This window comes from Hippocampus bargibanti, linkage group LG17 (assembly GCF_051943395.1).
Source record: "Hippocampus bargibanti isolate YZ-2025 linkage group LG17, ASM5194339v1, whole genome shotgun sequence".
Classification (NCBI taxonomy): Eukaryota; Metazoa; Chordata; class Actinopteri; order Syngnathiformes; family Syngnathidae; genus Hippocampus; species Hippocampus bargibanti.
This window is the reverse complement of record NC_142750.1, coordinates 1,739,917-1,753,714: the sequence shown is the minus strand read 5'-3', so window position 1 is coordinate 1,753,714 and position 13,798 is coordinate 1,739,917. Positions and strand designations below refer to the sequence as shown.

Sequence of the window (13,798 nt, the reverse complement as noted above, 5' to 3'; positions counted from 1 at the left end):
CCCACATCAAGCTCATGTTTGTTTTTCCTTCTCATGAATTTTTCATCGGCCATTCGGCGACACATTTCATGTGTTTTCCCCTGCGATAAAGAGCACAGTAAGCATTCTTCCACTTAGGTGAGATTTGCTTCTGCTTTACTGTGACTTTTGAATATACAGTAAAGTCTCGTTATATCGATATCGGATATATCGATAGTCCCGGTTATATCGATACTATTTCTATGCACACACGGAGAAAATTACATGCAAACAGGGTCGGATATATCGATAGTCCCGGTTATATCGATATTTTTTCGGACTCCCTTGAATATCGATATAACGAGACTTTACTGTGTATATATATATATATATAGCTAGCCAGATAGCAAATGGATAGCAAATAGATAGCCAGCCAGGTAGCTAGCTAATAGATAGCAAATGCATAGCAAATAGTTAGCTAACTAGCTAGATAGCCATATAGCTTATAAGTAGCTACTACATCGCTAGCTAGCTAGCCAGATAGCTAATAAATAGCAAATAGATCGGACCTAGATAGCTAGCTAGATAGCAAAGTTATTTTTTTTTGTGTGCATTATTTTTCTTGATTTTTTTCAAACAGTATTGCATCCTGATTGTTTTTGGAACAAATATCGACAGTCTCTAAGCGCTTTCAGTTTTCAATTGCTGTTTGTTTCTTTCGCTATTTTAACACAATGTATGTCATATATGGCGCAGATCATGTAGCAAAATGCGCTAATCGTAATAGCCTTGCCCCGTCGCGTGAACCTTCTGTCGTTAGTCGAAGTGTCTTGGGGGGGAAAAAGACTTCCGTCAACTGGGAGGCGACCAGGCAGTGAAAGGAAAGCAATTAGCGTGACATTTGACCCGACGGCGCCGTAACCAAATGACCTCGTTCACTATCAAAGGGTCACCTCCAATGACAAAAAAAAAAAAATAAGAAAATGCGGACGCCATGATTCAATCGCACGTATAGAATGAAAAAGCACGTCGTCGCTATTCAACATTTTGTTGAATAGCGCCGCGTGCGTGTCTTTCTGTGTGTGTCCGCCTCCTATAGACGCGACGCGGATCGACCGTATGCAAGCTCGATGGCCGCCAGCCCTTGAAAAAGCGTCTTTCTTTAAATCCGTTCCGATGCTTGATGACAACGCCGCTGTAGGGCACAGCCTTGAGCGCGGACACCTTAAGTCACTTCATTAAAGCTAAAGAGATAGAAAGCTAGCCAGATAGCTAGTAGATAGCTAATAGCTAGATAGCTAGCCACCTAGATAGCTATACAGCTAATAGATAGCTAGGCCAGCTAGCTAGTTTGTTATCTAGCAAGCTAGCTATCTATTAGCTAGCTAGCTTTCGATCTGTTTGGGTTACTTTCGGGTTAAGTGAAGCCAGCTAGCTAGTTTGGTATCTAGCTAGATATCTACTAGCTAGATAGCTTTCGATCTGTTTGGGTTACTTTCGGGTTAAGTGAAGCCAGCTAGCTAGTTTGTTAGCTAGGTATCTATTAGCGAGCTAGCTATCTTTGAGCTATTTGAGTTACTTCCAGATTGAGTGAAGCCAGCTAGCTAGTTTGTAATCTAGCTAGCTATCTATTAGCTAGATAGCTAGCCACCTAGATAGATAGCTAGCCACCTAGATAGCTACACAGCTAATATTTAGCTAGCTAGGCCACCTAGCTAGTTTGCTATCTAGCTAGCTAGCTAGATTTTGATCTATTTGAGTTACTTCCGGGTTGAGTAAAGCCAGCTAGCTAGTTTGTTATCTAGCTAGCTACCTATTAGATAGCTATCTAGCGTTCGATCTATTTGAGTTACTTCCGGGTTGAGTAAAGCCAGCTAGCTAGTTTGTTATCTAGCTAGCTATCTATTAGCCAGGTAACTAGCGTTCAAGCTATTTGAGTTATGTCCGGGTTGAGTGAAGCCAGCTAGCTAGTTTGTTATCTAGCTAGCTATCTATTAGCTAGCTAGCTAGCATTCGATCTATTTGAGTTACTTCCGGGTTGAGTGAAGCCAGCTAGCTAGTTTGTTATCGAGCTAGCTATCTATTAGCCAGGTAACTAGCGTTCGAGCTATTTGAGTTACGTCCGGGTTGAGTGAAGCCAGCTAGCTAGTTTGTTATCTAGCTATCTATCTATTAGCTAGCTAGATAATCATTAACATAATAATAATAATAATTATTATTATTATTATTATTATTATTATTATTATTTAAAAAGCTCTTATGCTAGAAGCGGATATTTTCGGAGTTGGGCGACAACTCAGAGTGGCTGCCTTTACAGCAGCTCCTATATTTTGTTTTTCTACTTCTTCCTTTCATCACTTCGCTGCTGTGACATGTCAATTTCTCCACTGCGAGACTAGTAAAGGCCAATCCAATCCAACTCAATGCGTTTATCAAGTTGCTACATTCGCGTCACCTGATCGACGTCAACAAATCGATTGACGCACCCTTTTTTTAATGAAGTATCACAATTTATTACAAAAACTAGAACTTTTTTTTCCATCTGTTAGTGCCGCCATGCTTGTCACGCATATCACAACGCAGTATAAAATCTCCCGAAAACCCCAAATCCCAACAGTCAAAGCGAAAATCATGAATGCTTACGTTAAGACATGCCGTTACTGTACAGAAAACATTCCGGGTAATGTACAAACATTCTAAAAAAATAATAATAATAACCCATTGTTGCCCGCGAGGTGCGTTTCAAGACTAACCCCGCCAGCGCAAAGGTTGTTTTTATTGAATTAAGTTCAAGAGGATCACGCAAGCATTCATTAACTCATTCACTGCCATTCACAAATTTATTCGGGAATTGAAAATATAACGTAAAGTGCCTTTTCTTTGGGGTTGTTTTTGTCATGTTTGGGTGCCGATAAAGCGCTGGCCATGGCCTCTGGTAATGTTTTTTTTTCTTATTTTCCACAAGGGGGCAGCATTTGCCTTTTTTCCATGTTAGCGCTTTGTTCCAGCTTCAGCTGTCGTTGAAGCGATATATAAAACCATTGTAATAACTTTGAATTTAAAAGCTAACTAGCTGTTAGCTAGCTGTTGGCTAGCTAGCTAGCTGTTGGCTTGCTAACTATCTAATGCCTCGCTATCTAACGTGTCCTGTGACTGTGAAGTGACCTTGGGAGTTTTGAAGAGCGCTTGTAAATGAAATGTATTATTATTATCATTAGCTATCTTTTAGCTAGCTTTCTATCCATTTGAGTTACTTCCGGGTTGAGTAAACGCTGGCGCGTGTGGCTGCCGCTGCTCACCCACAGAAAAGCACTTATCCTGTGACTGTAAAGTGACCTTGAAAGTTTTCTAAGGCGCTTATAAATGAGAAATTTATTATTATTATTATTATTATTATTATTATTATTATTATTATTATTATTAAAACAATATGGACGTATTGCATTGTAATTTGGACAGCCGCCCTCATTTCAAGGTCAGATAACTAATCAATGGAAGTTAAAAGTAGTCCAGGTACTCGTTTTTTTCCATTTGTTTCACCTTGTCATGGTTTACTTATGGTTTTATTTACTACTTTGGACCTTTTTAATGACTCCAGAAGCATATAATTTAGGAATTAACTCCTTTTTTATGATGAAAGAAGAGAATCTAAGTGTTTTTTTACGCTGCATTGAATGTTTATGTAGTTCCAAAACTCAATATTGTGTGTGTCCTGGAATTTGAGTGACAATGACAAAAACCCTGGCACTGGATTGGACACCTTTTTGCACATCATCTGGCAGTCAATGAGTTAATCATAACAACAACACACGAATAAATGCGCTGAGACATTCTTTTCAACAGCCCAAGGCACTCAGGCTTGAACGTTGGCCATGTCGGGAAGTTGGTTAGGGGAGGGGGATTCCGACACAAAATCATGTTTAGGAATTGGCGAGGGGAAAAAGGGGACGGGGGTGCTTGTAAAGCAAAGATCAAACCTCGTAGCCTGTTTTAAAACGCATTGGCCGCCTTTGTCCATTTTTTCACAGTGAAAAATCCCTTTGCGGTCAAAACAAAAAATGGAAATTGCAGAGCATCTTGCTTACAAAGGCCACGTGACCTTTGACCCCGTTCAATCTTTCATTTGTGTTGAAGGTTTCACAGGAGGGGGGAGGGGAGAGGCTCTGACGTGAAAACAATCAAACGGAGCCACGGAGAAAAAATGTCAATATGTCGTCATGCTGGAAATGTGCGTTCTCCCCCAAAAAAAGACCTGCCATTAATTTTTTCTTATTATTAATTTCAGCGTCTTAATTGAGATGCCGACAAGCTTCAAATGTCCACTTGGAGGCGCCACCGTAAATTTCCAAGCTTGTTTCCATCCATGCGAAAACGTTGCCCACTTGTGCTTTGCTGCTGCAAGTTGCCAAATTATAAATTTCTCCCACCGAGAGTTTGCGATCCCAGATGTGAAAATTGGCCAAATCGCCAACGAACGCTTGGGTGGCGTCGAAACCTCCTCCGTAAGTGTCCTGCGCAAAAAAAAAAAAAAAAAAAAACACATCAAATACACGTCAAAAATCATGTTTTTTTATGTTCGGCACACCCAAAAAGAGTAAAATAAAGTAGGGTCCCGGTCCTTCATATATCATTGACCTAGGCCTTCAGTAGTGCTATGTCTGAATCAATCCACAGCTGCCACTACAATAAACCGTAAAACTGTCAAAGTCGCTTTACAGTCACAGCATGAGTTTTTCTGTGGGTGAGCAGCAGCAGCCACACGCGCCAGTGTTCACTCGACCCGGAAGTAACTCAAATAGATAGAAAGATAGCTGTATAGCTAATACATAGCTAGATAGCCGGCCAGGGAGCGAGATTCCCATTTAACATCTACATTGGTATTAAATCAGCATTGAGTGTGAATATTTCTTGATTTATTTAATAATAATAATAATAATAATAATAATACGTCAAAACGACTAAAAATCAACTACAAGCGACCAAATTTGGACTCTTCGTAGTCGATTTGGCTACGCTAGGCCAAATTTGGCTCGATATTCGACCGTATTCATGTCGACCCAGTCCCGAAATGAGCAATTTGAAGGCCTTTACCTGCTCCTGACCGAGGATTAGCAATCCTTGTGGTTTGATCGGATGGTACGGCGCCAGGTTCTCACCACTCCCCCTCTTGACGCCATCTTGGAAAGCTTCCCAGACGCCATCACGCGTGGTCCACGTCACGCAGATGTGATGCCATTTGCCGTCGTTGATCAGGAAAGGAAGTTTAGCAACCTGGACGTTAGCGCAGATAACATGTCAATCACACCGGTTTCCGTCAAATCCCACGCCCAATGACCAGGATGCGAAGCGTATTACCTTATCGTTAATGAGAATCTCCATGGGGTTGTTTCCCCATTCGATGAGCACTAGCTCATTAGCTTGACCGGGAACCGCGTAGGAAAATGGCGTCCCCACTCCCGGGGAGGCGTTGGACTTGAGCCACATGCAAACGGTGAGGGCGTACATCTCGGGCAAACTTTTCTTGACTTTGGCGTACATGTAGTTGGTTCTCAGCGGAAAGGTGAGCTGGAATTTATCCAGAGGCCTGTTGTCCCGCTGACCTGTTTGAAGGAAATGGATATACGTACATGTAAAAGCCGACTTACGACTGAGTTCCGTTCCGACCAAACGGTCGTAAGTCGAAATGGTTGTAAGTCGAAATACATTCAAAATGTTGAATAGAGACTCGGAGGCTAAATGACACGCGACCCCCCCCCCCCGCACCCCTCTGGTGCCAGCACGCAGTCGATTGCTGTGCGAGTGTGAGATTCTGGCTGCCTGGCCAAAATTGTCCTACGCTTTGCGGTGCCAGGCTATAGCTAGCTGTCTATTAGCTAGCTATTGGCTATGTATTATCGAGATAGCTTTCTATCTATTTGAGTGAATGCTGGCGCGTGCGGCTGCCGCTGCTCACCTGCAGAAAAACTTATCCTGTAACTGAAAAGTGACCTTGAGAGTTTTGAAATTATTATTATTATTATTATTATTGGAGTTATTATTATTATTATTATTATTATTATTATTATTATTATTATTATTATTATTATTATTGCTGCTGTGGACTTTAAATTTCCTCATTGTGGGACAAATAAAGGTTTTCTGATTATTATTATTATTATTATTATTATTATTATTATTATTATTGCTGCTGTGGAGTAAATTTCCCCATTGTGGGAGGAATAAAGGTTTTCTGATTATTATTATTATTATTATTATTATTATTAGATATCATCAATTGGAATGGAAGACTGCAAACACTCGTCCACACACGACGAGGGGGAGATTTACATTTGGTATGAAAAACATTACACAACAAATCTACCATCGCCATGCTCCAGATTTGCTTTAATCTCCATTCGATCAACACATTCCGAGCTGCGACATTTTTTTTAACCTTTTTCTCGTCTGCCAGGAGATCAAAACCATCCCAAACGCACGCATGTGGTTTTTTTGGGGGGGGGTTTAGGTTAGAAATGGATGGGGATGTAATACTTTAATCTGCTGCGAGAGCAGGAAAGGCTCCAAAAAACATGTGCTCCCATAAATCAGGAGGGATCTGATATCACCACAGGGCGTTGTTCTAATAATAATTATAATAATACATTTTATTTCTAAGCGCCTTTCAAAACTCTCAAGGTCACTTTACAGTCACAGGATCGTTTTTTTTTTTCTGCGTGTGAGAAGTGGGAGCCACACGCGCCAGCGTTCACTCAACCCAGAAGTAACTGAAATAGATAGAAAGCTTGCCAGCTAGCTAACACTTAGCTAATAGATGGCCATCTGGACAGTTAGCTAATTAGCTAGATAGCCATATAGCTAATAACCAGCTATATAGCTAGCTAGCTAGCTAGACAGATAGCCAATAGATAGCAAATATATAGCCAGCTAGACAGTTAGCTAACCAGCTAAATGCCTGAGGGCAGTAGCTGGAAAAGGTGGTGGGCAGGGTGCGGAAGGTCCAGTATGATTTTTCGCGCCCTAGTTTGGATTCTAGACAGTTACGTAGCTACATGTGCTAATAGATAGCAAATGGATAGCAAATAGATAGCCAGCTCGGTAGCTGGCTATGTTGATGTAGTCCTAAAACGGAATATTGTGAGGGTCTTGGAATTACAGTGACAATGCCAAAAACCCTGGCACTGGCGTGGACACATTTTTGCACATTGTCTGGCAGTGAATGAGTTAAAGTCTTTCTGATTTTGATTCTGGTGTGTGTGTGTTTTTTTGCCTTGCCTTTCTCCAGGTCGCTGATCCTCTGGTGCAGAGACGTGAGGGTGGACTCGACTCTCCCCCGTTGCTCCGTCTCGTTGCGCAATCCGGGTTTCCCTTCGATGCTATTGACGCGGGTCAACACCTGCTTCTCCAAGTCGTCGATTTTACTTTGGAGCAAATCTTTCAAGCTGTTGGCTTGCGCCGAGTTGTTACTGCGACTGAATTGCTGCATTGAGAAAAAGAACCCCCAAAAAAAACGTTTCCATCAGGATTCTGTAGCTTCATAACTTGATAATAATAATATACTCATAATACATTTCATTTCTAAGCAGCTTTCAAAACTTTCAAGGTCACTTTACTGTCACAAAATCGTTTTTTCTGCGGGTGAGCAGCGGCAGCCACATGCGCTAGCGTTCACTCAACCAGGAAGTAACTCAAATAAATAGAATGCTAGCTAGCTAGCTAGCTAACACATAGCTAATAGATAGACAGTTAGCTAAGTAGATAGATAACCATATAGCTAATAAATAGGCATGTACATAGCTATCTAGCTAGACAGATAGCAAATGGATAAATAGCCAGTTACATAGCTAGCTAACTAGGCACATAGCAAATAGATAGCCAGATAGACAGTTTGCTAACTAGCTAGATAACCATATAGCTAATAAATAGCCAGCTACATAGCTAGCTAGCTCAATAGGTAGCAAATGGATAAATAGCCAGCTACATAGCTCGCTAGCTAGACAGATAGCAAATAGATAGCAAATGGATAAATAGCCAGCTACATAGCTAGCTAGCTAGACAGATAGCAAATGGACAAATAGCCAGCTACATAGCTAGCTAGACATATAGCAAATAGATAGCAAATGGATAAATAGCCAGCTACATAGCTAGCTAGCTAGACAGATAGCAAATAGATAGAAAATGGATAAATAGGCAGCTACATAGCTAGCTTGCTAGACAGATAGCAAATCGATAAATACAGTGATACCTCAGTTTACGAACCCCTTGGCTTACAAACTTTTTGTTTTATGAACGTTACATTTATGAAAATTCTACATTTATGTTGTTGAACGAGCCCATTCTCCGAACAAGAAATTGGCAGCCGACTGTTGTTGTCCTCTATTCCCCGCCGAACTTAATTGGTTCCCAGACAGTGTGTAATGCGAAGAGTGTATCCCAAAAATTACTTTCCCATAGGAAACCATTAAGATGAGAATAATCCGTTCCCAGCTCCCCATAAAACATAATTTTCTACTTTGTAATTTTCAAAGCCTTAAAACTACACACAATATACCTTATTTTATGTATAATAAATGTGCTAAGGTATTATAATGAAAAAAATAAACTGTACTATATAATAAAGTGGTTGTATTTACCTTTGTGATGGTCGTTGATGGCTTGATGGAATGGAGTGGCCGGTTTCCTCAGCATTAAATGCTTGATGAGGAACGTAGCCTTCTTCTTTAACCAACTTGAGGAATGATCCCTTGTAGGTGCTTTCTCTGCCATAATTTTACCTAGTTCCTCATCAATTGTGTACTGTTTATCTGGGTTGATAGCTTTTTGCATCAAGTGTACAGATGGCTTTTGCGGGTTACTTGCGGAGCCTGATTGATGAGAATTTTAACCTTGCAGTCTTCACTCTGCCTTTGAACTATCAAAGTTGAAACCAGTCCAAATTTCACTGTTTTCTCTCAATTTTCTCACTCTCGTTCTGTCGTCTTTTACATGATTTTTGGTAGTTAAATAATTTAATCGATGGAAAGGTTTCTTCAGCCGTCATCTGTACTTCTTGGATAAGAAGCGAAACGTCCGACACCTTCAAAGAAGTACAGATGACGGCTGAAGAAACCTTTTCATCGATGGACCATTCCCGTACGACTTAAGAGCTTACACAGACGCCTTTTTTAAAATTATTTAAGCAACAAAAAAACAAACAATGATAGGAGCCATTTGAGAGCCAAAAGAGCCGGATCTTTTTAGTGAGCCGAGCCAAAAGAACCGACTCTCTGAAAAGAGCTGGATTTCCCATCACTACAAGTCACTCCAACCTGATAAAACGTCCCCGAATGATTGTCCGATTTTCCAAATGATGATTATTTTTTTTGTTTCGGACGCATCGTCTTACCTCCAGGTTCTCCAATCTCTGCTTGAGCGACTGCAAAGTCTGCGAGAGTTGCGCCAGAGTGTCAGCGGGACCCCTGGAGACATCCCCCATGGTGTTTTTGCCGCCGCTTTCTTTCCTCCTGCCTTCGCCGACTTGGACGCCGCTTTGACTTTCGCAACGCGACAACTTTGAGGTCAGTTCTCGGATGGTTTCCTTCTGGTTGATGATGGTCTCCTTTTGTTGTAAAACCGTCTCCCGAAGTTGCACCGCGACGCTCTTTAGGTCGTCGGCGGGGACGGCGTTCTGTAAAGTGGCCGAGCAGATGTCGCTATCCTTTGGGACCGAAGTGCAAATAAATTGCGTGCGTCCTCCTTCAAAGTGTTGACAGGAAGTCTGGAAAAAGAGGGATGAAAAGAGGCAAAATCTCCAAAAGCTCGCTTGCTCTGTGCTCTGCATGTTGGCCTGCTCGGGTTTGTGATTTTTTTTTTTTTAATTTCTTTTGACGTGAAAGAAAGACAAAAAAATCTGCAGTGATTTTGCCCCGCGTGCGGATGTACGAGGAGGCGTTTTTATACAGAGCAGCTTGACTGCATCGCTAGCGAAGGGGGAGGGAGGGAATCGGAGTCCCTCATTAATAGGCACCAGAGGCAGCGTCACTTCCCAAAGAAAAACCGACACACACACACACACACACACACACACACACACACACACACACACACACACACATAGATACCCTCCATTTTGCTGCTGGGCTCCTCGCACATGTTTTTTTTTTTTTTTTTGCTTACTCTTTACCTTGACTTCTTTTTTCTTTAGCGCTTTAACGTCACGTGTTATGGTTTGCGCACGGCTGGAAAGCAACACAGCTGAATGCTTTCTTTCTTTCTTTTTGTACATGTATTTTGCTTGTGCGCACGGTGAAACCTCTCTCTCTGTTTCTTTCTCTCTTTCTCTCTATCTCGATCTATCTATATCTCTTATAATCTCACACTCCCAAACAGTGTCTCTCTATCTCCCTCTCTCTCGCTCTCTCTCTCTGTCTCTCTCTCTCTCACTCTCGTACAGTCTCTCTCTTATCCTCTCTCTCTCATACTCTCAGTCTCTCTCTCTCTCTCTCTCTCTCTCTCTCTCTCTCTCTCTCTCTCTCTCTCTCTCTCTCACTCTCTCTCTCTCTCTCTCTCTCACTCTCGTACAGTCTCTCTTATCCTCTCTCTCTCATACTCTCAGTCTCTCTCTCTCTCTCTCTCTCTCTCTCTCTCTCTCTCTCTCTCTCTCTCTCTCTCTCTCTCTCACTCTCGTGGTCTCTCTCATACTCTCATTCTCTCTCAATCTCTCTATTTTTCTCTCTCTCTCTTTCCCTCATACTTTCATTCTCTCTCACCCTCTCTATCTCTCGTAATCTCACACTCTCAGTCTCTCTCTTCCTCCCCCCCTCTCTCTGTATCTTTCTTTCTCTCTTACTCTCACGCTCTCTCAAAGTATTTCTGTCTCTCACTCTCACTCTCAGCCTTTCTCTCTCTCATACTCTCATTCTCTCTGTCGCTCTCTCTGTCGCTCTCTCTCTCTCTCTCTCTCTCTCTCTCTCTCTCTCTCTCTCTCTCTCTCTCTCTCTCTCTCTCTCTCTCTCTCTCGCCACACAAATGCACCCAAGTGGAGTTTCAGGACCAAGGACAGCAGCATCCGCAGAGCATGTTACTGTATTCTCTCTGCACTGATTGCTTCTCTCTCTCTCTCTCTCTCTCTCTCTCTCTCTCTCTCTCTCTCTCTCTCTCTCTCTCACACACTCACACACACACTACCAGTAGCATCCTTGCTGCATCTCTATCTGCCTTACAGTTAGGTAACCCCCCCCCCCCCAAAAAAAAAAGAATAGAATGTTCTCTCCCTCTCGTCGGTGATACAGTACATTCCAAGTCTCCACTTGTTAGCTGCTGCATTCATAAATTCAGCGCTCTGTACAGTGGCATGAAAATACATCTTTTTTTATTTTAAAAATGCTTTTAACCATAATCACATGTTGCATTGTAGCAAAAGGGGCAATCCTGGTGACGGGGGGGAATGAACGTTGTGGAAACCAAAGTTAGTTGCCATGACGACACTTTTTTTTTAAAACAAAGAAGAAGAAGCACCTTATGGGAAGCAATTCAGGAATTACCGAATAAATGATGACGCTGTTCATTATCCGGGAAGGACACGTGAATGACTCTCCATTGTCCATTCAGCACACATCATTCACTTGACGACGAATAGTTACAATCAGAACATTCAATTAACAATGAAAATCTATGGGGTCGATCAAATTAAAATCGACGTATTAGTGGAGAGAAATAAGGAAGAGACATTAAAATAGGAAGAAAAATTATTATTATTATGAATAATAATACATTTAATTTCTAAGCGGGATTTTTTTTTTTTTTGTGCGGGTGAGCAGCGGCAGCCATTCAAGCCAGTGTTCACTCTACCAGGAAGTAACACAGTAGCAAGTTTATGAATTCTTCATTCTTCAGCAGCAGATAAAAAACATGGTTTGCAAATTCATATTAAACACAATAAAATTAAATATAATTAAACCCACTCTAACAAAATATAATCAAATAAAAACGTTAAAATACATTGAAATAAAACAAGTTACAATAAAATACAATAAAATAAATTAAAGTGCCTTTAAATGAATAAAATCAATTAAAATACATTACAAATATATTTTTTTATGTAATGTATAAATAAATCAAATCATGTAGAATATAAAATCATGTATATATAAATAAAATATAATCAGGTTCTCTACCATTTTATATATATATATATATATATATATATATATATATATATAAATACATACATACTTTTACATACTTACTACATTTCATTTATAAGCGCATTACAAAGAGAGAAACCCCCATCATTTATTTTTTTTTAATCTAGTTTGAATTGAGTGTAGAGAAAAGAGACAAACAATGAAATAGTTAGAATGGCTTTTGTTGCACAGAGCCATCTGTATTCAAGCTCCAAACAACAATAACAATGTTTTTTTTTCCCCAAACAAGCCATCTGGTCCATTTTGAAAGAAGAAGGCTACGTTCCTCATCAAGTGTTTAATGCTGATGAAACCGGCCACTCCATTCCATCAAGCCATCAATGACCAGCACAAAGGTAAATAAAACGACTTTATTCGACTGTACAGTTTATTTCTTTAATTACAATACCATAGTACATTTATTGTACATAAAATAATGTATATTTTGTGAAGTTTTAAGGCTTAGAAAATTAGAAAATTATGTTTTATGGGGACCTGGAAACGGATTAATCTCATTTTAATGGTTTCCTATGGGAAATTAATGTTTGGAATACACACTTTTCGCCTAACACACTACTGGGAACCAATTAAATTCGCAAGTGTTTGAGCCAGATGCTTTAAGTGGGCAGAACTTTGTTTGCTTGTTAAGTGTTTATTTTTTTCCACTCCCCCCCCCCCCTCCATCTTTTCCATGAGTAAACCCATTAACAGCTGCTGAATACACAGCATCATGTTGTTCGACTTAATTCGACGCGAATGAATTAATAATGCAGTTTGCAAGAAGTTATTATTCAAGTTCTCACTTTTTTATACCGCAGGTGACAACAAAACAATATTTCACAGGAGGCGATACTAATCTGTTACAAATAAGCGCTCGTGCTGCAAGTGCACGCGCTACGTTGATTCGTTTCTGTCTGTTATCTACAGAAGGAAGCGTTCCAACATGTTTTGGTGGTAAAAAATGAGTTGTCTGTCATCTTATGTGTTTCTCAGATTCTTTTTTCATTGATCTGACCTCTGCTCCTGACCTGAGAATCGATCATGGGAGCATTGAACAGGTGCAGTATGAAATTATGTTCATGGCAACAAGATAAACCCGATTACTTTGAAGTTCTACTACGCTATTGTCGAAAATCAATGGGGTCGGTGTCAAGCTGTGCACGAATTCAATTGGCCGTGTAAAAACAAATATTGACGATTGATCACATTATTTTTATTTTTAGTCATCATTTCCTTTTAAATAGTTATATGAAGTCGTTTTTATTCAATTGTGGAAATTGTTTTCAGTGTTTTGCAATGGATTTTATCGCTAGGCCTTCAGTAGTGCTATGTCTGAATTAATCCAGACTGAAAAAAAGTGATGTGATTTATTAGGTGCCTTATGTTCTCTTTCCAAAAGTAGAGCAAAATATTGTATACAAACAAGTGCGAGGAAAGCCTTTTTCATAGCTGTGAGGAATTCTAAATATATCCCAGTTGGAATCTTTGAGTCCTGCCTGGCTCGTTCCGGATTGACTTGTTCACATTTAATCTGATGCCAAATGTTTTCAAACTGGAAAACAGTCTTGGAAAGCCAACGCGATATGATTCATTTGTCAGTAGCACTCTGCTCTTTGTCGTGCATGCACTCGCCCTTTCTGCTTCTCCATGTTGGCTTTTTTTTCTCTGGCAGTTTTCAA

General features: G+C 40.4%; 2 protein-coding genes across 3 annotated transcripts in view; one reads left to right on the top strand and one right to left on the bottom strand.

The window, feature by feature from the left end:
• Positions 1–9,482, top strand: part of LOC148885159 (SEC14-like protein 1) — a 29,717-nt gene extending 20,235 nt beyond the window's left edge. The window contains exon 18 of one of the 2 annotated variants that reach the window (XM_089017990.1): positions 9,347–9,482. The gene's annotated coding sequence lies outside the window, so the exon portion shown is untranslated. Of the gene's footprint in view, positions 1–7,240; positions 7,380–9,346 lie in introns of those variants that run through there. The other variant, XM_089017992.1, reaches the window with a different exon arrangement.
• On the bottom strand, positions 2,467–9,902 carry nptx1l (neuronal pentraxin 1 like). The gene is made up of 5 exons (XM_089017994.1): positions 9,341–9,902; positions 7,231–7,435; positions 5,314–5,558; positions 5,050–5,229; positions 2,467–4,469 (listed from the first exon to the last, which is right to left on the bottom strand). The coding sequence occupies exons 1-5, from the start codon at positions 9,773–9,775 to the stop codon at positions 4,248–4,250; spliced, it is 1,287 nt and encodes a 428-aa protein (XP_088874120.1). The 5' UTR covers positions 9,776–9,902; the 3' UTR covers positions 2,467–4,247.
• Between the last annotated feature and the right edge of the window lie 3,896 nt (positions 9,903–13,798).

What these genes read in the sequence shown, in the direction of transcription:
- nptx1l (XM_089017994.1), bottom strand. Translation starts at nt 9,775, where the DNA reads ATGCAGAGCACAGAGCAAGCGAGCTTTTGGAGATTTTGCCTCTTTTCA. An exon ending in AGAGATTGGAGAACCTGGAG is followed by an intron (nt 7,436 to 9,340) that starts GTAAGACGATGC and finishes TTCTCAATGCAG; the next exon opens with CAATTCAGTCGCAGTAACAA. An exon ending in AGATTCTCATTAACGATAAG is followed by an intron (nt 5,230 to 5,313) that starts GTAATACGCTTC and finishes GCTAACGTCCAG; the next exon opens with GTTGCTAAACTTCCTTTCCT.